This window comes from Poecilia mexicana, unplaced genomic scaffold, assembly GCF_051168715.1.
Source record: "Poecilia mexicana isolate PSO_F unplaced genomic scaffold, ASM5116871v1 scaffold_4, whole genome shotgun sequence".
Lineage (NCBI taxonomy): Eukaryota > Metazoa > Chordata > Actinopteri > Cyprinodontiformes > Poeciliidae > Poecilia > Poecilia mexicana.
Window position 1 is genome coordinate 2,543,553 of NW_028263373.1, and position 24,026 is coordinate 2,567,578.

General features: G+C 44.0%; 1 protein-coding gene across 1 annotated transcript; it reads left to right on the forward strand.

Moving 5' to 3' along the window:
- Positions 1-10,892: 10,892 nt before the first annotated feature.
- Positions 10,893-13,412, forward strand: LOC106924188 (hydroxycarboxylic acid receptor 2-like). Its single transcript, XM_088004765.1, has 2 exons — positions 10,893-12,191; positions 12,970-13,412. The coding sequence occupies exons 1-2, from the start codon at positions 11,436-11,438 to the stop codon at positions 13,174-13,176; spliced, it is 963 nt and encodes a 320-aa protein (XP_087860891.1). The 5' UTR covers positions 10,893-11,435; the 3' UTR covers positions 13,177-13,412.
- The last annotated feature ends 10,614 nt before the right edge of the window (positions 13,413-24,026 follow it).

Below are 24,026 nucleotides of genomic sequence, written 5' to 3' on the forward strand. Positions count from 1 at the left end.
ACAGTGTGTGGTTGGAGCGAGCAACCAGAGGAATGTCCCAAGATGTGGAGTTTCCACGCAAACTGCAGTTGACTCAGAGGTTGCGCTGTTTGTGTGATTAAGTCACTATTTTCACCAACACAGGCTGCGGCCTTCAAGATGAAACTTTTCTCCAGGAAATCTGAGCTGCTGCGGAGCGTTTGGCCCAGAAACGTCCCGGAACCACGCGGACGGACCGGGCTGCCCAGCCGGAACGTCGGCTCGGATGAGGAACCAGAACCTCCCGCTCTTCAGCGGATAGAAATACAGAATAATCTCTGCAGGAGTTCAAATTAAACACTGCTGCTGTTCTCTGAAGATAAACGTTTCCCTCTGATTCAGATCCAGATTTCTGACAGCGGATCTTTTTGCAGGTTTTTCTGTGGATAAAAACGATGATTTTACTCAGTTCCTCAAACCAACAGCGAAAAAGATTCAGAACCAGCTGGTTTAGACCCGGAAGCAGAAATCTGGGGGAAAATATTTGTAGCATTTTTATATTTCAGTAACAGAATCCAGAACTTTCCAACATTAATGAAATACTCCAACCAGGAGCTGATTTTGGCCACAGAGTTACATAAATTGAAATTCTGAAAATAAATTTACTTGATGGAAACAAACAGGTCAATTTTGAGACCTTTCTAAAGCAGGAAGTGGACTACAGCACAGGGCATTCTGGGTAAATCAACCAAAGCTAACGTGCTAGCCTAGCGCTAGCAGCAGAAATGGCTCCTGGTCTTTAGAGAAATCCTCCAACACTAAAATCTGAGCCTCCATCTTGTTTCCATCTGGTGAAGAAGGAAGTTGCTCTCAGTGTCTTCAGAGGTTTTTGTGTCGTTTCCTTCAGTGGTTCTTGGTGCAGCGCCCCCACAGGCCAGGAGGGGAACAGGTTGCTCAAAAAACTTCCGGGTAAATTACAAAAACAAACGTGAGTGTTCAGCCGAGCGGGAGAAATGGATTGTGGGTCCTGGTACAACATTTTCCTCGTGCCTCAGCTGTAAGTTGTTCGCCATATTTTGTTAAATAAAATTGAATAAAACGTCTGTGAAGCAGGAAAGTTTCAGCCTTTCTTCAGACTGAATGTTAAATACTTTCTGCGCTGCATCCACAGGCTTGGAATAGGCCGGTTGTGTTGTTTTTCAGAGAGTGGATGGATTGTTTTTGGTGACAGAGCGAGTTGTTAGCCTGTCGCCATGGCGACAGGCGGACATGATGAGTCTGAGTCAAAGCTGTAAGTATTCTCAGATCCAGCTGGTTCGAGTCTCAGTGTTGCGTTCCGACTTCATGTTTTCCTGATTTGTTTTCGTCTTCTTCTGTTTCAGCTCCAGACGGCAGTGCTCTGTTTTTCAGCTGCCTGGAACAGCGCCACCTGCTGACCAAGGTAACTCGTTTGGAGGATGATCAGCAGACCCTGATGGTTTTCTGCTTTATGAACTGTAAGACGTTGTCATCATCAAAGTGTGCAGTAATTAATTTGACTAAAAGTTTAATTTTGCCTCTGGTGAGAGAAAATGTGTTTCCTGGTTTGTTTAAACTTGCTGATAAATCTGTAAATGACAGCCTTCCAGAGAGCGAGGTTTAAAGTTTCGGTCTGCCTGCTGCAGCCTTAAATTACACGTTGACTTCTCTCATGCAGACCGACATATTTTTATTTTTGTCCTGGAAGGAAATTAAATCAAAGCCATTTCTGGTTGGGCTGAAATAGCTGCTGCTGCTGCTTCAGCTTCTTGAAGCAACCAAAGCAGCCATCACGCTGAGCGACGGGATGCTGCCGTGTAATCATCATGACCCGGACCGGTCCGAACCTCCCAGCGTCACGGCCGACCTGGGAAAGACGCAGGAAGTCATTTCAGAGAACGTTCCTTTGCTGAACTGATTGGAAGAAAGCAGCGAAATAACAAGCAGCTCCACTTTGAACTTTAAATTTAAATGTTAAAGTTTCAAATTAACTCTCAGCATCAGGTCAAATTAAAACTTTAAAGCTTTATTGGAGAAATAAAAGCTGAATCTGGTTGGTGGTCATTGGGATTTTCCCTGTTGCTTCCAACTGTGGAACAGGAATAAGGTGATGTTTTACTCCCCCTGCTGGACGCTGTGAGAACTTGCAGCTGCGCATCAGAACATCTGTCAACAGCAGAAAACTAAAAACCACAAGATGATTAAATTCACAAGCAGATTTACAGCCACTGACAGAGAGCTGAACTAACGTGTGAGTTTTTACAGTTTTGTTTTGGTTCAGTGATTTTGAATGTTTCCATTAATCTCTAAAAACGATGAATATTCAGTCTTGTTTAATCTGCTGACCCAGTCAGCATTTTCTAATATTTCTTTTCTGGATCAGCAGTTTTCCTGCTGATTTCCATCTCAGCTTGTTGAACCATTGAACTCTGATTTATGGATCATCCAGGCAGAAATAAAACCTGAAGCCGATTATCAGACGTCCAGATAAAAACGGTTTAATGAAGTTCAGTTCAGTGAAATCGCTCATAACTGAAGTTAAAACTAACAGATCCAATTCATTTTAAATGTAATTACATAAAGTCCAAACCAATCAAACTCAGAACCACTGACTGGTGAAAGGATTCAGTCTGGAAGTTCAGCTGAGCGCAGCTTGTTGCTGATTTTGTTGTTGGAACCATGTGGTGACAGGAAATATCTGAACGGAGGCAGTAGGAGAAAGAAGCCGAGTACAGGAAACCTGGTTTTAAAGAATGAAAAGAAAAACTCAGCTGCTGATAAATTTAGATCAGTAACAGGAGCAGACATCTCTTCCTGAATCTCACCCAGACGTCTGAATGGACACCTGTCTTTACCAGGCTTTTTCCTTCCACTTAACTTTCCATGAACATATTTGGACTACTGTGCGAACAGCTGAGTTCTTAAAGGCTCGACTTTTTGTTGCTCCTGCTGCTTGTGTAGGAAATCAGCATCAATCTGATTAGTTTGAAGGTTTCTGTGGTTTTGTAGAAAACTTTTGTAATTTTAGCCTGTAAATGGGATTAATTTAGCTAAATATTCAAAGTAAATATTTAGCTTTGTAATGAATATTTAATTAGAAAGCTAAATATTTACTTTGAAACTATTTAGATGGTAACCTAAATATTTTGTTAGCAAGCTAAATATTTAGCTTCAAATTAAATATTTAGTTTGAAACTAAATATTTAGTCTCTAATTTTTATAGATTAATGGAAACATTAAAAATATTAAATATAAATATTTAGTTTGAAACTAAATATTTAGTCTCTAATTTTTATAGATTAATGGAAACATTAAAAATATTAAATATAAATATTTAGTTTGAAGCTAAATATTTAGCTTGCTGGCTAAAATTTGACTTTGATGGTAAATGTTGTAGTTATTTATGAAGCTGAATATTTAGCTTCAAAGTAAAAATTTTGTTAGCAAACAAAAAACTCAGTTTGAAGTTGAATAATGTAGTTAGCATGCTAGATATTATATTAGGAAGCTGAATATTTAGTACAGACTGTGACATTTATTAGTAAATGAATGATAAAAATGCAGCTTTGAAAAATAAACTCCCATTCTTCCCAGTGACGACAGAACCAGAATTATTTCCGTTAACTTCTGACTCTGTAATCTGCACCCATGTTGAGTCTCAGTCGATATTAATTTAATTAAAGTCACACTTGAAGAAATGACTGAAGTCTCTCAGGTCGTCTGCTGACCTGATCGTGTTTCTTCCTAAAGGTTTGAAACTCCTGAAGGTGGAGAAAAGTTTCAGCTGGTCGAACGCAGAGCAGCGACGTCCAGACTTCAGTCCAAGCTGCAGATGTTTCCTGATGTTTCCAGGTGATCCGATCAGGTGGGTTTTTTGTTTATTAAGGAATCTTGAGCAGAAACTGTTTCCTGTTTGGTCGGCTGAAGCTGCTGCGATGTGGAGAAGGTGTGAGACGACCAGAGAGACGCTGCACAGCTGGAGACCATCATGAGGAGAAACAGGACACTGCACGGTAGAGCTGTGTGTGTGTGTGTGTGTGTGTGTGTGTGTGTGTGTGTTGAATGAGAAAGGAACATTCAGTCTGAGCCTTTTGATCAAAGTCAAAACTTGAGGCTAACAAGAGCGTTTCTTTTCCTCCTTTGAAGGCGGTTTGAGTTTTCTCTAATAGTCCCGTGTGTGTGTGTGTGTGTAGGTGAGTGTGTGTCTTTGTGCCCTGAAATGAATCTCATTGTCACATCTTGTGCCAGAGCAAATTCTCCGTCCAAAATGAGCAATTTGGAGCTGAGCCTGCTGTGGAAAATCTGCCTTCAATTTTCCCCCCGCTGGTGGCTGAGTGCACTCTGTCCCACTCACACACACTCACACACACACACACACCCCCACACCCACTCACACTCACACACACACACACTCACACACACACACACACCCCCACACTCACTCACACTCACACACACACAGGAGATCCTGCTCCATGTGGACCCCACAGTTTATTTTTCCCCCAATTATCCATTTAGTGTAAGTGTTGGCGGCGGAGGAAATGTTTGTATTGTCTTTATTTAGCGATGCTGGTTAAGCTAATACCTGATTAGTGAGTCAGAGCTGGAAGCAGCTGCTCCACTTGTTTCTTTGTTTTTCCAGTCCCACTCGGTGTTTTTCTGCGGCGGTGACACCTGGATGTGATTCTGCTGCTCCGTGTTCAGATTTACATCCCCACTGTTTGGTTATGATGGATGGCAGAGAGCAGGAGCAAACCGGGTCTGACCTTTGACCCTTAATGGCTGCTCTGCTGCAACAGCAGCCACAGATTTTTGATGGTTTTAAAGAGTTTTGTTTGAAAGTTTTTGGTTTCTGACGTTCGTCCTGTTTCTCAGCAGGAACGCTGACACTTCACTCAAAAACGTCTTACCAAGTCATTTTAGTTTAGTTTTTAGTTTCATTTTAAGCTCTAAGGTGAGAAAAATGTCTTGTTAGGTTGGCAGACTATTTCACTTGTAACTATACTCTCTCTTTAGTTGCTGAAAAGTTTTTTAGTCTCATTTAAAGTGTCATAAAATACTTGGACTAGATTTTAGAGGAAAATTGTGTTTTTGCAGTGATTTGACATTAAGAGCTAAACTGCTTCTCAGTTCTTATTATTGTTGCAGGTTTATTTGTAATGTAATCATTTCCAGAGTTTTAAAGTTGCAGTTTGTAACTTTTTCTAAAATATGTTTTTTTTCCATGTTTATAAAGTTTTTCACCATGTTGAGACAGATAATCTGTGAAGAAATGCACCAAAAACAACCAATCAGAGCCAGTAGGCGGGGCTTAACGCTGTCACTCATCTTCATGTACGCGCTGCTAAATGTGCTAATGGAGAGAAATAACTTACCATTACAGAAAAACCGTTTAAACAGTCTTTGGTGGCTAGGCTAACTAGCATTAGCATTCAACATAGCAGAGACCAAGACAAGGTGTGAGCATGAGGATGATTGACAGCGCTAAGACCCGCCTCCTGGCTCTGATTGGTTGTTTTCAGACAGCACAGGGTGAAAGCAGAGGAGCTGGATGTTTTTCAGATTATTTGTCTTATATGATAACATTTCATCAAATATGTAAAATATATTTTTAGTAAAGTTTCATACTGCAGCTTTGTTGTTTTGTGGAAGCCTGCCTGCACTGCAAAAACACTAAATCTTACAAAGCCTTTTATATTTTCTGGTGTAAATGTCTCATTAATCTGGAAATATGACAAAACTAACTGAAATGTGACTTTTCAGCAACATATGGGAGCTTGTTTTAGTCAAGAATTACTTTATATTTATGAAATATATCATAGTTTCACTGGCAGATGATTTAACTTAACCAGACATTTTTGCCAAGTTAAAACTGAAACTACCTGCCAGCAAAACTGTGATATATTTAACCAGTTAAGGAATTATTGATTCAAACAAGCTGTTTTGTCATATTTCCAGGTTAATGAGATATTTTCCCCAGAAAATAGAGAAAACTTGGTAAGAGTTTGTTTTTTAGTGTGAAGTTTATTTTCTAACCTCACAGAGAAAACAAACTTTAAAAATGTTAAAATCAAAAGTTTCCTTGAAGCAAACAGAGAATGAGTGAAGTGTTTCAGGCCCAGTGTAATTTATGGAAATCAAAATATTAATACCATGATAACTTTATCCTTAATTATCTGAACCTAGAGAAGTTTTAAGGATAATCCCTAATGTGTCGAATGTTTCTTTTTATCCAGTATGAATTATTACAGAGTGGAAGTCTGGTAGAAATCCACTTCATAACTTTGTCTTTTTAAGAAGATCCACCAAAACAAGGTTTCTACCCGACCTTTCTTCTGGACAACAGAAACCTCCCAGTGAAATTTAACTCGTCATCTGAGTTTCTGCATTTCTGTGTAAAATCATCAGAAAAAGCAGAAGTTCAGTTTCGGTTTGTGTTTCTTCAACGGAGCCGGTTTCGTCTCAGTCATGCTGACTTATCACCAGGTGCTGACAAAAATCATTTTCAGAGTTTTTACAGTGAAGATACGACAAAAGTAAGTTAACTGGGAAAATATGGAGTTACCCAAAAACATCGTTTAAAAACTGCATCATCACATGGACCAAATATAAAATTAAGTGGAAACTTTGGTATTTTAAGAGGAAAACGAAAATTATTTATATAAAAATGTGATGACAAAACAACATCAAGCAAAAAAAACAATTTCTTTCTAAACAAAACGCAGAAAAACAAAAACTGCAGCCGTGTGTCAGAGTTTGGTGAATATTTGGTTGTTGGTGGGTATTTTACTCAAGAGTAGAAATACTTCATAATAAAATCATTCAAGCAAAAGTACATATTATCCAAAAAGTTACTGAAGTAAATATGACCAGTTTCTACTGACTTCTGTTTTTTTAGTGTTTATAGTCATATTTGGCCTGAAGGACTAAAATATGGAGGTTTAACCTGTAAACTCTAAGTGCTGTAAAGTCCTGATTTTAGCTCGTTGCCTGGTTGTGGCTGTTTCAGAGACGAGCCGCCGGACCGTCGGCGCGCTGCAGCTCATCCTGCAGCCGGTTCTGTTCTGCTCCTCCAGGTTTCCAGGACTGAAACCAAACTGGAACATGACGGTTTTATCTGATTCAAACAGCAACAAAACGGCCTGATGACGACCTTATCATCAAACATCTGGATCCTCCGTGTCTCTTCATGAGACGCCGGAATAAAAATCCGTCCAGGTCTTTATTTTCCCCTCTGCGCTCGTTATTCGTGTTGCATCGCGGAACATCTTCTTTCTCCAGAGAACGGTTCGTTTTCCTCCTGCGTGTGTCGGGCTGGCCGGCCTGCAGACGTCTGAACTCTTCAGTGACAGCAGGAATGAAGCGTGACGGCCAGCAGGCCAACGAGGGGAAACCAGAATAAAACCAAACCGTTAGCATGAGGCTAAATTCACATTTAAGTAAGAAAAATCACCGATTTATTTTTACCCTTAATGCAAATTAAAGTGATTCTGTTGTACTTATTTCTGGTTTTGAAGGTAATTGTGGGATTTCTTTTCTTTAAAACTGCAGTAAACTGATAAAGTTTTTCATATATTTGTCCAAAGTGTCACCATGTTGTAACAGTTTATGAGAAAAGATCAACCTCCTCCCTGAGCGACGGTCTGACAAACAACCAATCAGAGCCAGGAGGCGGGGCTTAGCGCTGTCAGTCACCTTCATGTACTCGCTGCTAAATGTGCTAATGGCAGAGAAATAACTTGGTTACAGGAAAACTTTCTGTAACTTATCCACTGGTTAAATGATGATAAAGAACTGCTTAAAAACATGTATCACTAGCTAGTTAACTTAACTAGCTAGTGATAGTTAACTGTCACCAGCTAACTAGTGGTAGTTAACTATCACTAATAGTTATAGTGATAGTTATATCACTATAACTAGTTATATCATCCCCCTCGCCCTCTCCCAGTCGGCCGACTGGGAGAGGGCGAGGGGGATGAGCAGCGTCACATGGAGGGTGATTAACAGCGCTAAGTCCCACCTCCTGCCTCTGATTGGCTGATTGCTTGTTTCTGGTTAGCACTGGGAGAAGGTAGAGAAGCTAACTTCTTTCCCTCACAGATTATCTTCCTCAGAGCTTCAGCAAATATGTAAAAAATATTTCTTATAAAGGTTACATGGCTGCTAACAGTGCTAATGCTAACGGACAGAATGAGAGTTAAATATTAATTTCCACTCTGCGTGTTTTTCCTGTTACTAATCATCCGCCCCGGCCTGAAAACCCCCAGACCTGTCAGCTCTTTCTCAGATCCCCTGGTTTGTCCTGCCTGTCGTCATTCTGAGTCTTTATTTGCCGTTTCTGGTAATCCTCATGTTCTGCCGTTTATGGTCCAGTTAAATCCTTAGTTATTATAAATCCTGCTCATGTTGGGATCCTCCTTAACCTCAATGCATTCTGGGATATTCATCTCTCATCTCGAGCCATTAGCTAATATTTACCAAACAAAAGATACTATCTGTGTTTTCCAGGTATTTTTGCAGTTTGTTGCGTCAGAACTTTACGTTGCCATGGCGTTCTCAGGTGTTCTGGACAGGTAGATCCTTAAAGCTGCAGTATGTAACTATTATGAAAAATATTTTTTACTTTTTAGTTGAAATTGTCACCATGTCGTCCCAGTTTATGAGACAATTTGTAAAAAAAAAATTAAACTCCTTCACCTTCTCCCAGTTCTAACTAGAAACAACCAATCAGAGCAAGGAGGCGGGACTTAGTGCTGTTAATCACTCTCTGGAACGAGGCGAAGAAAGACGGTCCTGCAATCTCCTCTGGAACTGAGCGATCCGGTAACGTGTGCTGGTGGTTCTCCTCCAGAGCCAGCAGGCGTGTTCGGCTCAGCGCCGCTGAGTGGTTCTGGCCGACCCATCCCACTCAGTTATGACAGATCCAAACAAACAGAGCAGCCGGGCCGGGATGTCTTCTGCAGCTGAAGCGTTCATCAGCCAAACATCACTCATCTGCGCACTAAACCTGCTGAAGAGCCTCCAGATTTTCCCAACAGGCCGTTCAGCCTGAAGCCGCTGATTTCAGCTGCAATAAAACGTCTTTCACTGGATTTAGTGGGAAAACCTCAGAATCCCAGCCTTCCTGTTTTACTAAACCATCTGAAACACAAACGGTTTCTAAAATGCATCAACCAAGACATTTAGAAAGCAGGTAAATGTGACACAGCAGACTGAACGACCCAAAACGTCCAATCTGCTCCACTTCCACTAAATCGTATCCGATAGTTTTCAAAGCGTCGTGTCGTATTTTACTTTTCCGTCATTGATGTGAGACATGTTTCATAATTCAGCAGCAGAAGAAGCCAGACAGTAAATTTGGACGTAAACAATGTCTGAAAATGATAAAAATGAAAGAAGAAATCAGTCTGAGTCAGTGAACACATCCCAACCCCACCACTCCTGGTCCGACTCCACATCCAAACAGAACCGGGTCAGAGCTATCAGCTGTTCTGTTTACCATCTTTAGTGCCAGAGCGCTGCTGGGGAGCAGTCTGACTGCGGTCGGGTTTAATCAGCAGCATGAACAGAAAATCCAAAATAAAAATCGGAGTTGAGCACCAAGACCTTCTCTGTTAACGAAGTCAAAGACGAACTGGAATGGATGGAAGCTACTGATCAGCCACCTCCTCCAGTAAGGACCGGGCCGTCACACCTGATGGTCCGGTCGACCCGGTTCTACTGGAACCAGAACATCTGCTCCACCTCCAGCTGCTGTGGCTCTGAGTCAAACCAACCTGTTCCCCTCCTGGCCTGTGGGGGCGCTGCACCAACAACCACTGAAGGAAACGACACAAAAACCTCTGAAGACACTGAGAGCAACTTCCTGTTTCACCAGATGGAAACAAGATGGAGGATTTCTCTTTAGGCTAAAGACCAGGAGCCATTTCTGCTGCTAGCGCTAGGCTAGCACCTTAGCTATGGTTGGATTTACCCAGAATGCCCTGCGTTGTAGTCCACTTCCTGCTTTTGGAGCGGTCCGCTTGGCGTTCACATTCAAACTGAACCAGAGTTCACTTCAACCGAACCCAGACGAGGTCTGGAGGCGGATCGGAGTTTAATTTGGAGTTTGATTCAGTCGATGACGTATTCCCGCCTCCATCCAGGGAGTGATTCAGGCCTGGGGAAGTTCAGATCACGGCTCACATGCAACACTTTAAATGAAGAAACTCATTCAGGACCAGAAACATGCACGTTCATTTCCTGGTTGTTTTATTCTGTGAGCTTAGAGAAGAACCGCTCAGATCAGCCCCACCCAAAGCTACGTCAGGTCGGTTTATCTGGGCTTTGAGACGATGCAGATCAACTGGGAATCAATAGACCTGAAAGAAGAAACCTCAGAAATGGACCGTTTTATCAAGTTTCCTCAGATCCATTCTAACCAGCAGAACCAGATCTGCTAAGTGTTTAATGCAGGAACTGTTCCAGTGGTTTTCACTGCAGATTAAATATGACACACTGGAGATGAGAAGCCAGAAATGAATTATACTGGGATTGTTTGGAAATGACCTCATAACTCCTGCCAGACTGATGGGAGCAACAGTTGCATTAGATTTATTATTTATATTCTAGAACGGCGGCGCTCATGTCAGAGACTCGTTAGTTCTGATTTATTCTTTGTCTGGACTTTGGTTCGTCGTTTGGTCGTTTCCTGTTTGGAGAATGAATCCTTCTGGTTCTGGATGGTGGGAGGATTTTTACTCGTTCTTTTTCACTTTTGACTGTTATGATGTGTAACCATGGCAACAAGGTGTTGCTTATACAACTCTGAGCAGCTTAGCATCTCAAAAGCTCAGATAACATGGAGGAGTTGAGCGGACGCTCCTCTCTCTGAGGAGGCTTCAGAGAGAAACAGGAAGTTCAAACCGACACTTCCTGCCATCATGGCGGACAATAGAAGATCTTTGGCAAACAAAATGGATGAACTTCAAACCCAGCCAGGGTTTTAACGTTACTATGGATACAGGATCAGATCCAACATCTCTAACCATAAAACCAGACAGATTTAAAGAGGAGCGGCAAAAGCAAAGGAGGTGGATCAGCAGGTTGTGCCAGGACAGGTGAGAGCTATCATGGCTATGCATGGTAGGACTTCCCTCTGCAGCTCTTCTTCTCCTCCAAACAGGTTTGCTGTGAAACCCGTCACTCTGCAGTGGTTGAGTCCTGGAGTTGGTCTCCCATGCAGACAGCTGTTCTGTCAGGTTCCTCTGGTTCCAGCTTCACTCTGATCTGGGTTCAGTAATCAGACAGGAATCTGCTGAAGCTGTTGGTGATGAAACACTGCAGCTGTGCTGATGTCAGAGGAAGCAGAGAAAGTTGGAGGATATAAAAGGCCTGAGAAGGAAGCAGTGAGCAGCTTCCTGAAAGCTGAGGTGTGACTCCAGAGCGGTTTCTCTGCAGGCGCTGCGTCGTCCTTCAGCATGCTCTGCAGCCTGAACGCCAGCGTCCTGATCAGCGCCCTGCCGCCGCTCATCCTGACAGAGTTTGCGTTCGGGTTCCTGGGGAACGGCCTGGCCCTCTGGATCTTCTGCTTCCACCTGCGGCCCTGGAAGAGCAGCACGGTTCTGCTCTTCAACCTGGCCATGTCCGACTTCCTGCTGAACGTGGCGCTGCCGCTCAGGGCCAGCTACTACTTCTCCGGGCTGCGCTGGAGCTTCGGCCCGGCGCTCTGCAGCGCCTGCCTCTTCATGCTGGCCATGAACCGCAGCGGCAGCATCTTGTTCCTCATGTTCATCGCCGTGGACAGGTACATGCACGTGGTGCATCCCCACCACCCCGTCAACTCGCTGAGCGTGACCAAGGCGGCGCTGGGCGCGCTGGGCGTCTGGCTGCTCGCCATCGGGGCGGACGCGCCCATCTTCGCCCTGCAGCACGGCAACGGCAGCCACTGCGAGAGCTTCAACACGGAGGTGGACGAGCGGCACAGCCTGACCTGGCACGAGTTCGTCTTCCTGGCCTCCTTCTTCATGCCGCTGCTCGTCATCCTCTACTGCACCGTGCACATGGTGCTGCAGCTGCGGCGGCGCCAGCTGGCCCACAACGCCAGGATCAGGAAGGTTCTGTGCTTCATCTCGGTGGTGGTGGTGGTCTTCTTCGTCTGCTTCCTGCCCAGCAACGTGACGCTGCTGATGATCTGGATCAGGTCCAAACGGGCCGCCGGCTCCTCCAGGACGCAGGTCCAGACTTCTGTTGGAACCAGAAACGTTTTGGGAAAAATGCCCCTTTAGGAGTATTTTTATTATGCTACGGAAGACCATTAGGGACACTGAATCAATTAAAAAAAAATTCTGATTATTTTCAAAATCAGAATTTTGAGTTTAAAGTACAAAATTTTGAAAAAAGTAAAAGTTTTGAGAAAAAAATCACAATTCTGAGAAAAGGCAAAAAATTCAGAGGGAAAAATTAATTTCAAACTTCTGGGATTAAAGTCATGAATATATATTCTTTCAGTGGCTCTAATCCTAGTTTTTTTATGAAGGTTGCTCCTCTTCAGTAACATTTCTGTAAAAGTTCTGGAGTAACTTCACTGAATGAGGAACAAACTTGTTTTAACCAAAGATTCACCTGCAGGTTTTATTGACATTTTATCAGTTTTATATTGAAAAAAGTCATTTGGATATATTTTGCCTTAATATGAATTATTTTCCTTTTAGCTCTCTAAACTGCCAAAATTTCCACATAACTTTATATCATAGTCTGACACAATTATTTAGTGATTTTGTGAATTAAATTTTTTGATAAAAGGAATAGTGCATATTAATGAAACATGATGTAAATATGCCAGGTTTAGTCTGAGGCAGATTTTCATTTGTAAAATGATGGAAGGATTTAAAAAAACTTAAAATGGAAAGCTAAAAATAGTGAAAAAATTACATAATTGACGTTATGACTCTGTCGCCTTCTCACCAAAAACTTCACTTTGACTATAATCCTGTCGTCTGTCCACCTGTGCAGGTGTGTCCTGCGTCGGAGGAGCTGGCCATCGCCTTCTACGTCTCCATCACGCTCACCTACCTGAACAGCGCTCTGGACCCGGTCGTCTACTACTTCTCCAGTCCGGTCTTCAAGAACTTCTGCAGGAAAACTCTGCGTCTGTCTCCGGAGGAAACAGCCGAGAAGCGGACCAGGGAGACGGCGTCGCAGTCCATCAGTCAGCTCTGATCCCAGAACCAGAACCAGAACCAGGGAGTTGTTATCCTCACTTACATACAAGAGAAAAAACTGTTTTACTCAGGGCAGTAAAAAAAAGTATAAATAAAAGCCTTAATTTCTTTATTAATAATGAAAAAATAAAATCGCTGAATATTCAGAAAGACTCGGAGGAATCGTAACGTCTTTAAAAACAAAAACTGTTGAACTTATTCAGATGTGAAACTTGTGGTAGTTTGTGATTTAGTTGTGATCTTTTATTATGTTTTATTTTTTAACTAATGAGGCTAATTTTGTGTACTAAAGATTATTATTATTATTATTCTAAAATAAAACAATGCAGAGGAAAAGAATGAATTTTTTCTAAATATGTTTGGAAATGTCCTCAAAACATTCAGAGCCAAAGTTTATTCACTTCACGATCAACTAGTTGATCAAATCCACTAAATTTGTTCAACTATTTATCAGTTTAGGATCAACTAGTTTGTCAAATAAACTAAATTCAGCTTTTTGTGCATTTCCAAGAGGAATGTGTTTTTCTTGTGTAAGCTCTAATCACCATATTTAAATAAAAAGGACATTTAGTCAATTTTAGTGAATTTATGTCACGATTTCTTTTTGTGATTTATTCAATGTTCAGATGAATTAAACTTTACAAACTGCAGCTGTTCTAAAGGATGTTTCTAGTTTTATTTTAGTCACTTACCAATGACATGCTTTCACAGGAAATGCTCCATCTATTCAGGGAGTTTTTAAGCATCACTTTCATTTCCGTTTCTAAGTTTGATATTTTTGAGTCTAATTATTTCACCTGAACCAAAAATAAACCTCCTGGGTTAGATGGGCTGATTTGCTTTTTCCTGTGAAGGATGAACTCCGGTTCTCTGATGCAAAGAAATGATGTTGCAATATGTACACAGAAGTTGTTTTGGGTTCCTGAAGAAGTCCAGATGAGTCGGCGCGTTCAGAACCAGAACCAGCCTTTCAAATGGAAACTTTCTGTTTTTGGTTCTGAGTGACGCTTCAACTGGAAAACCAAGTTTAGAAGATGTGATTCATGAAATACAGTAGAAGCTAAAAGGAAGTAAAGAATGACTCAGCAGGTCAGTTCAGATAAGTTCAGTTCATTTTCAGCGACGGAGCCAAGTGGAAACTCAGTAAAGTACATTCCCTACAGGGAAAATCTGCATTAGTATGGGAACTGGTCCAATAAGTAAAACTGGTCTGATATTAAGGCGATTCATGATTAGCTGTAACCAGGGGTGGACATTTGAAATTTTCTCTGCCTGACAGAGAATTTTTTTTTTTACCAGTCACTGTTTTTTTCTTTTGATTACAAACCCCACCAGTACAAGCAAATTATATAAAATACATTTTTTATTCTTAACTCTATGAAAACCAATTTACTGACAAGAAGTTTACCGTACATATGTACGTATGCAGACTAATTCAACTTAAAGCATGGATAGCTTAGAGGTTTAACTACACAGCTCTAACATTCTTGCAATCATTTCCTATGTTGAACATTTCCACATTTTGGCAACAACTCCCCCAGACAGTAATTACTAAAGATGTGTCCAGTCATTTTTAAATGGTATGAGTAGATGGTTTCTAACTGTTGTATTTGTTTTCCCTTACTTATTACGTTTTTTATTGAAATTCAGAGTTTTTCAGTCTGCCTGCTAGCTTAGTGTTAGCTTAGCTTCCTCCTCCCGGACTCACTCTCACACACCTGCCCTCCTTCCTGCTTGAAACGCTCTTCCTTCATGAACATTTCCACTCATCATCCTGACGGTAATGAATCCCGCTCCTGAATCTGCTCCAGCGGGGAAAGTTTGTGTGATAAGTAACATATCGGTTAGCTTGACATATTTTTCTGAATGGGCTTATGCGCTTTTTAGCTTTTGTAGTTTTTCTCATATCCGCTCACTTTTCTCCTGTTGGCTAAAATGGAGAGGAGGGGCGGGCCAAGGAGGACCGAGGGTTTCATTGGATAAGCCCAATGTCCGTCAATAAAATCAACCAATGGGCTGGTTATATATATATATATATATATATATATATATATATATATATATATATATATATATATATATATATATATATATATATATATATATATATATATAGATATAGATATATATATAGATATATATAGATATAGATATATATATAGATATATATAGATATATATGGGTTTTTTTTTTTTTTTTTTTTGTGTGTGTATCTGAAGAGAGCTCTCTGCAAAAAGCGAATAAAGTGGTACAACTTCTCTGAAAGACATTTTTTGAGCTTTCACGGTGTCCGTAGTTCGCTAGATTAGCGGCTGACCAAGCACGCGCGTATTTTGCCTCCCGGGAGGTGCGGAGCGGCGAGCAGAACCGGAGCGGCGAGCAGAACCGTATCTGAGTCAGTCTTTTCAGCCCTGGAGCGCATTGAAATAGAAAAAGTGTAGAAATGAGATGACAGATGAAGATTAGGAGGAGCAAACGGAGGAAAAGGAGAGAGTCGGCTGAAAAATCTGGAGTTTGCTTTACTGTTTGGGAATGCTAACCCAGGAGTCGCTGCTAAACGCTCCGGTTTCTAACTCCAGCTGCTAACGGTTAGCATCTGGGTCAAAACATTTTCTCCTACATATCGGAATGGTTTGTTACAAAGACTTATTCATTGCCTTCCAATTTGTCTTGATTTTGCGTTAATGCTTGCTAATTATGTTCGCTCTCGCTAATTTTGTCCGCTCTAGCTAATGGAGTTAGCTCGTGCTAATGGTGTTAGTTAGCTCCTGCTAATGGAAAAATTACCTCTTGCTAATGATGTTTACTTCTAGCTTATGGTGTTAGCTCTTGCTAATAGCATTATCTCTAATTAATGGTAGCAATAGTAATGCATCCATAATTCCCAACGTTAAAGGGGCAGCATCCTGTAAAATTGACTTTTTTTTTTATCTTTCCATGATGTTATGTTATTCCCTCATCATAAACAAACTTGCAGTGTTGCTTTGTTCATGTTTGAGGAATCCTTTAATCTCCATGGCAACCATTCAGCTATGTAAAATGCCTGGCTGGACCTAGCCCAGCCCCCAAGGTGCAGCTCTTCCCCCACTCAACTCCTTCAGACTAGCCAGCAGCAATTAGCAAACACCTGGTGGAACTGCTGCTCAGAGCAGCACTGGTAAAAAAACGTTAAAGGGTTAATAGAGAAGCCATGTTGGGATGACTTCCTGGAGGCGGAGCTTCAGAAACTAGGAATTTTTAAAGAGACAGAGGCCCAATTTCAAGGAGTCAAAGCAGAGAATAAAGTTTCTTATAAGTCATATTTAAAATTGATAGCATTTTTATAATAGCTGAAGGTAACAGTTACTTTATTATGCTGTAAAATGGCACAATGTGCTGGAAAACACATGATGCTGCGCCTTGTGTTAGCAACCAGAGTGGGAAGGAGAGTTTATTTATGTCATCATTATGTTAGCTAAAGCTAATCTGTTAGCTAAAGCTAACGTGTTTCCTCCTCTGTGTGGGTGCAGGGTGCCGCTGGGAGGCAGGCTGCACATCTCATGCATGTAAATCTGCTCTGCCCCGTGTTGCACTGTGGAGGGAGATGATGAAGAGGAGGATGAGGAGGGGGGTTCCCCTTCACGTGAAGCAGCCAATCAGCTGGAAGCGGAGCAGCGGCGGTGAATTGTGAGCAGCAGCAGCATCCCTCTGCCTCCAGATAGAGGTGATGCTCAGGGATGGAGCCGGACTCCTGGATCCGGACCAGCATGGCGGATCGGGTCAGGCTGCTGTAGACGGGACTGGAGTTGGACGGGACTCCCAGCAGGAAGTGAGGTGAGATGTTTGAGCTGAAGCTGCTTCAGGGACAGACATGTTCTATAAATATCTCAGCTTCCTGCAGACTGTCTGTCAGAGCTGGTAGAGTTGGTGATGAAGAGGCAGCACAGCGTCGCTCCTCTTCCTCCTCTTCCTGTCTGGATGCTGCTTCCTGTTCACTATTGACGTATTGCAGTGGGAGCTGTGGTTCCCAGTTGGCCCTGTTCGCTCAGGTTGAGGCTTCCTGTTTGTTGTATTTGTGTTTGTTTGCGTTATTCTGTGTTTTCCAGACTGAACTTTGTGTTCGCTGCAGGTTCTCTGACTCACCATGCTCTCTGTCATCACTTCCTCTCCTCTTGTTTTCTGCTTTTATTGCTTCGGGTTGATTCTCTGGTTCTGGATTTAAGTTGCAATTTTTTTCTTGTTCCTGCCTGGAATCGTTGCGATTTGTTTTAATTTATTTCACTTTTGAACCAGTTGGGATTGTCCTCCTCTCTGTTGCTTGAATATTTGTGTGAACTATCTCTGGATGTTAGGAAAATGGAAGCGGATCATTTTGATGATATTTATGTGCCGTCTGATTGGTCAGTGACTCCTCTGTGCGCTGAGGAAGCAGAGTGAATGTGTGTGTCAGCAGCTGGCCACTGAGCATGCTCAGTAGCATCCATTCAGACAGACATGAGGTCTGCACTCTGTTTGAGACCTGTTTTATTTTTTAGCTTTTCATTCTAGTTTTTGGGGGTTTATGGTGCAAACATTTGAGTTTAACATCAAAACGCAAAAACAGTGAATTATCTAATTAAAACTACTGTAGTACTTGCAATTAGTAGTCTTAATTTAATTGCTTCCCTTCTGTTTCCATGGCAATTGTTTCCTTTTTCTGAGTGTCAGGGTGAAGTCCAACAGATTTACTTTCACTAGTGGAGAGTTACAGCATTTTAAATGATGCTCCACCTGATATAAATATAAACAGCTTTATTAGAAATTGCTTGTATTGTAATTTTAAATGTAACAGAGACTGAAAAGAAATCAGAAAGAACAGGAGAAATGTCCGAAGGAGAAGAGAAAGAATCAGAGAGAGAATACCAGCTGACGCCGCAGAAATCTGCTTCTACACCTGCAGAGAGAGAGAAAAACCAAACCAGACGTTTATCCTGATGTTTCCTGCTGGGTTTAGCGCACAGCCTGTCCTGTCAGGGTTACTTTAACCTCTAAGGTTGATTTAGACTCAGCGTGTCGATGATTGCAGAGGAAAACCTGAAGATGGTTAAACAGATTCATGTTAAATTGTCTCGTCGTAGCAGCGTTCTGAGATATTTTACTGACTTTAATCTGTAAATCATTTATTTACAGTTTATTATGAAGTCAGTTAAATTGTGCAGTGATGATGGAAGAAAAGTGAGAGATTGTAGCAAGAGAGTGAAAACATTTGGAGGCGAGTTTTGTGCCATCTGCCCAGATGTTTGGTGACAGAAAACATTGTGTATCGATAAGCTGCAGTCGGTGCGTCGTCTGTCCCCTGGTAGCAGAATGCGACGTAAAGACCCGCCTTCCTCCTGCAGGAAGTGAAAGGTCAGATCAGCTCATATGAAAGAGCTGCAGCTCCGGTCCAGAACCAACGCGGCCCTGACCTTTGACCCCACCAACACCAGTAAGCCTAATGCATTAAATCCAACCTGATGTTTGTTCCTCCCTGAATCAATCGGATGTTTTTCAGTAACTTTCCTCCCAGACGAAGCGTTTGTTTCTGTCAGGACACTGAATCAACACCACCGCAGTCTTTAAAGCTATTATTGTTTCTCACATATTTTTCTTTTAATGTTTTCACTGAAAACAGCTAAAAATCGTCCATGTGTTCAACCTTTGCCCTCTTGCTCAGTTCTTATTACCCAGAAAAGCAGAAAGAGCGAAGCTAACCCCGCTAAGCGCTCAGATCCAGTTTGGACGCAGCGGTTTTGCTTTAAATAACTCCATTTATGTCGCTGTATTTGTTCCCTTCCTGTCTGAAGAACGCGTCTGGCTGCAGATTCGTGTAATCTGAGCCTAAACTTCACTCTGAGTTATTGATTATTTGGGAAAAGTGCTCTTTAGTAACGTGAGCCCTGGACGGGGGGGTCGTCATGACGCTTATTAATAATGCATGCTTGGGCCTGCTGGGATGCCGGAGTGGAAACACATGCAGCCCGGTAATAAAGGCCACATGGTCCCACTGAACCGAACGGAGCTGCAGAAAACTGCAGATGCATTTTAAAGATGGAGACTTTTACAGTGAAGTCATCAGGCCTCAGGTTTCTGAAGGTTGATGTTTCCTGGATGAGAAACAAACGGCTCTTCAAACTCCTTACAGCAAAAACAGGCAAAGTGTCTAACATGAAAGAGCAGAGCTTTATTAACTGAAACTACGATAAAGATAAATTCATCTGACTGTGTTTCCACGGAGTCTCATTAAGTTACACAGTCAAAACTTAACAGCAAAGATTTGATTACTTAGCCTTTAAAGAAAAAATGGGTTCATTCTGCAAAGTCTTATTTTCAACATCCAATGTTTAGCTAAAAGCTAATTAGCAGCTAGCAAACCAACTCATTTATTTAAGCAAGCTAAATATTTAGTTAGCAACCTCAATATTCACTCACCAAGTTAAATAGTTAGCAAGCTAATCATTTAGTTTATAAACTAAATATTTGCATCCAGACTAAATGTTTAGTTAACAAGCTAAATAGTTATAAAGCTAAACATTTATTTTCTAAACTGAACATACATATTAAAGCAAGTCTTCCCAAAGCAGCCCAGATCATCACTCTGCCACCACCATGTCTGACTGGTCCTGGGATCTTCAGGATCCGTTTTGATTTCTGAACATGTACATTTTTCTAAAGACAAGTTATTTTATCCCCAATGTAATGTTGTATTAATTTAGAAAAAACATTTTTTATGTGTGAAACTAACAAAAAAGTAAAATTAATATTAATTCAGAAGGTGAAAAATTGAACCACTGTTTGTACTTGCAGAAGAAGTTGGCTGTTTATTTTCATAAAATATAGATATTACATATCTATGTTGGCCTTTAATACAAGTCATTTAATAACATTTTAATGCTGTAATATAGAAACAAAAGTAAAGGAAAATGTAACAAGTAATAGAAAAAATGGACTTCAGCTGCTTTGGAGGGAACAAAAACCATCTTCTGCATCTTTAAATAAAACAATCATCAATGATTTTCTTGTATTCAGGGCTGAAAATCAACATTTTTCTCCACCAGCCAATTTTTAGTTAAATTCTGACAGCCTGGTGCCGCTGCGGTACGTTCATCAGTCTGGACTCCAGACGGTCAGAAGTTCAAACTGGATGCAGTTTTTATTTTTTCTGTTCAAATTGTCAACAGTGCGTTGCTCCAATTTACGCGCCACTTCAGATTTTTCCTGCATTTGTCCAGTTGCAGCTGCTAATTTCTCCCCTGATTGTATTTATTTGAAAATAAGTAAAAATAATTTTAAATCAAGTAAAGATAATAACTGTTAACGTGTTTAGAGCAATAAAATAAAGCAAAGTTGTAATAATGAACGACTGACTGATTTTGTTCAGAGTAAAGAATGTGTTCAGAAGAATCTGTTCAGAAGAATCTGTTCAGAAGAATGTGTTCGCTCGTTCTGCATCATGACGATTCGTTGCTTTTTGAAATCCTTTGGCCTACTTCGTGTTGTTAGTCCTTCACCGGTTATCATCAGCTGATTTCCATTTCCACACAGGTTGGTTTGGCCTCAGTAATTTAAAATGAGATCATATTTGTTGGATATTAAACTTTTTGTTGTGATGTTTATTTTGAAAGGCGTTTCGTGCCTCAGATGGAGCAAAGGCAGAACGTGTCAGCAGGATAATTACAGGGTGTAACTCTGACTGCGGCTCCTCCTTCCTGGGCTTTCCTCAGGCAGAGGAGTGAAATAACGACTCCATCCCACCAGGCGCTGGGAAACCAGCAGGACATAAAGTTTTCACGGCTGATTTTAAACCCTGAGCAAACTGAACCGTCCCTCAGAGCATCAGCCGTCTGGAGCAGGAAGAAAACCTGGGCTGAGTAAATCTGACGGAGGATCCGGGCTTCCAGCCGCAGCAGGGAGGGATGGTCATTAAGTTCATACAGGTGGTTTATTACTGAGCCGTAAAGAACAGAACGGAGCATCCAGGAGGAATCGCGTCTCGTGTCTAATTTATTCACGGAGAGTCCAACAACAAGATGATAAAATATCAAACCACTAAAATACATAAAACCTTCAACAGGAGGAGCAGACCTGCTGCTGCTAGGAAACATGTTGGGTTGTTTCTGTCGGAGCAACTGCTGCAGGCGGCCCAGAGTCTGGCAGACGGTCCGCAGATGGCCCAGAGACCTGCAGACGGCCTTGAGTCCGGCAGGCGGTCTGCAGACGGTCCGCAGATGGCCCAGAGACCTGCAGACGGCCTTGAGTCCGGCAGGCGGTCTGCAGACGGTCCGCAGACGGCCCAGAGACCTGCAGTCGGCCTTGAGTCCGGCAGGCGGTCTGCAGACGGTCCGCAGACGGCCCAGAGACCTGCAGACGGTCTAGAGTCCGGCAGACGGTCCGCAGACGGCCCAGAGTCTGGCAGGCGGCCTAGAGTCTGGCAGGCGGTCTGCAGACGGCCTAGAGTCCGGCAGACGGTCCGCAGACGGCCTAGAGTCCGGCAGACGGTCCGCAGACGGCCTAGAGTCCGGCAGACGGTCCGCAGACGGCCTAGAGTCCGGCAGACGGTCCGCAGACGGCCTAGAGTCCGGCAGACGGTCCGCAGACGGCCTAGAGTCCGGCAGACGGTCCGCAGACGGCCTAGAGTCCGGCAGACGGTCCGCAGACGGCCTAGAGTCCGGCAGACGGTCCGCAGACGGCCTAGAGTCCGGCAGACGGTCCGCAGACGGCCTAGAGTCCGGCAGACGGTCCGCAGACGGCCCAGAGTCTGGCAGACGGCCCAGAGTCTGGCAGACGGCCTAGAGTCCTGCAGGCGGTCCGCAGACGGCCCAGAGTCCTGCAGGCGGTCCGCAGACGGCCCAGAGTCCTGCAGGCGGTCCGCAGACGGCCCAGAGTCCTGCAGGCGGTCCGCAGACGGCCCAGAGTCCTACAGGCGGTCCGCAGACGGCCCAGAGTCCTGCAGGCGGTCCGCAGACGGCCCAGAGTCCTGCAGGCGGTCCGCAGACGGCCCAGAGTCCTGCAGGCGGTCCGCAGACGGCCCAGAGTCCCGCAGACGGCCCGCAGACGGCCCAGAGTCTGGCCGACGGCCCGCAGACGGCCCAGAGTCTGGCAGACGGTCCGCAGACGGCCCAGAGTCTGGCAGACGGTCCGCAGACGGCCCAGAGTCTGGCAGACGGTCCGCAGACGGCCCAGAGTCTGGCAGACGGTCCGCAGACGGCCCAGAGTCTGGCAGACGGTCCGCAGACGGCCCAGAGTCTGGCAGACGGTCCGCAGACGGCCCAGAGTCTGGCAGACGGTCCGCAGACGGCCCAGAGTCTGGCAGACGGCCTAGAGTCCGGCAGACGGTCCGCAGACGGCCTAGAGTCCGGCAGACGGTCCGCAGACGGCCTAGAGTCCGGCAGACGGTCCGCAGACGGCCTAGAGTCCGGCAGACGGTCCGCAGACGGCCTAGAGTCCGGCAGACGGTCCGCAGACGGCCTAGAGTCCGGCAGACGGTCCGCAGACGGCCTAGAGTCCGGCAGACTGTCCGCAGACGGCCTAGAGTCCGGCAGACTGTCCGCAGACGGCCTAGAGTCCGGCAGACTGTCCGCAGACGGCCTAGAGTCCGGCAGACGGTCCGCAGACGGCCTAGAGTCCGGCAGGCGGTCCGCAGACGGCCTAGAGTCCGGCAGGCGGTCCGCAGACGGCCTAGAGTCCGGCAGACGGTCCGCAGACGGCCTAGAGTCCGGCAGACGGTCCGCAGACGGCCCAGAGTCTGGCAGACGGCCCAGAGTCTGGCAGACGGCCTAGAGTCTGGCAGGCGGTCTGCAGACGGCCCAGAGTCCTGCAGGCGGTCCGCAGACGGCCCAGAGTCCTGCAGGCGGTCCGCAGACGGCCCAGAGTCCTGCAGGCGGTCCGCAGACGGCCCAGAGTCCTGCAGGCGGTCCGCAGACGGCCCAGAGTCCTGCAGGCGGTCCGCAGACGGCCCAGAGTCCTGCAGGCGGTCCGCAGACGGCCCAGAGTCCTGCAGGCGGTCCGCAGACGGCCAAGTAAACATTTAGCTTGGAAGCTAAATGTTTTATTAGCAAGCAAAATATGAAGCTTGTTTTGATTGTCCACTTATCTTCAGCTGAAGTTTCACATTAGTTTAATATTTAGCTCAGCTGTCTAAATATTAATTTGAAGCTCAATATTTAGTTTCTAAACTCTAATGCAGAAAACCTGACATGTTTATGTTTGTGATGGTAGGAGAGCCAATCAAGAAGCTCATGCACAGGCACATTTTTACGTTTAAGGTACAATAGTAGTTCTAACGGCCTGGCGTCGGGGTCTGTCTGTTCAGACCTGCCGGCCGCCTGCGGCCCACGCCCCTCATGTTTGGCCTCTCCTCATCTTTCCTGCATGTGAGGAATGTGGAGCCGGTATTTGAGCGGCTCCAGCAGATTCCTGATGTTGGACCAGGAGGCAGCGGGAATGTTCGTGAACGGAGCGAACACCCCGTCCTGAACCAGGAATGTTCCGGATCAGAACCGCCCGGCTGATTGAAGCTGCTTCTCCTTGTTTTGTGTTTGGCCTTCATTTCCTCTGAGCGGCTCCTGTTATCCCAGCTGGGCCCGTCGGCCTTGTCGCTCAGCTGCTTCACTTTGTTTACTGTCCTGGTTGATGAGGGAACTTTACGCAGAGCGCCATGGTTAACTTCAGCTCCACGAGGTCCAGGTTTCACTCGGGACGAAACTGTTACTCCAAATTTGGGGTGCCCAAAGTGCGGCCCGGGGGCCATCGGTGGCCCTTTGAACGATTTTTTGTGGCCCCAGAAAGCTACAAATTTGTCCTCCAGTGGACAGTTTGGTCATTTTTTAGAAGGAAAATTTCAATAACAAA

Excerpts from the sequence above, each read along its gene's own strand:
- LOC106924188 (XM_088004765.1), top strand. The coding sequence starts at position 11,436 with ATGCTCTGCAGCCTGAACGCCAGCGTCCTGATCAGCGCCCTGCCGCCG. Across the intron at positions 12,192-12,969 it reads CCGGCTCCTCCAGGACGCAG|GTGTGTCCTGCGTCGGAGGA; the intron begins GTCCAGACTTCT and ends CCACCTGTGCAG.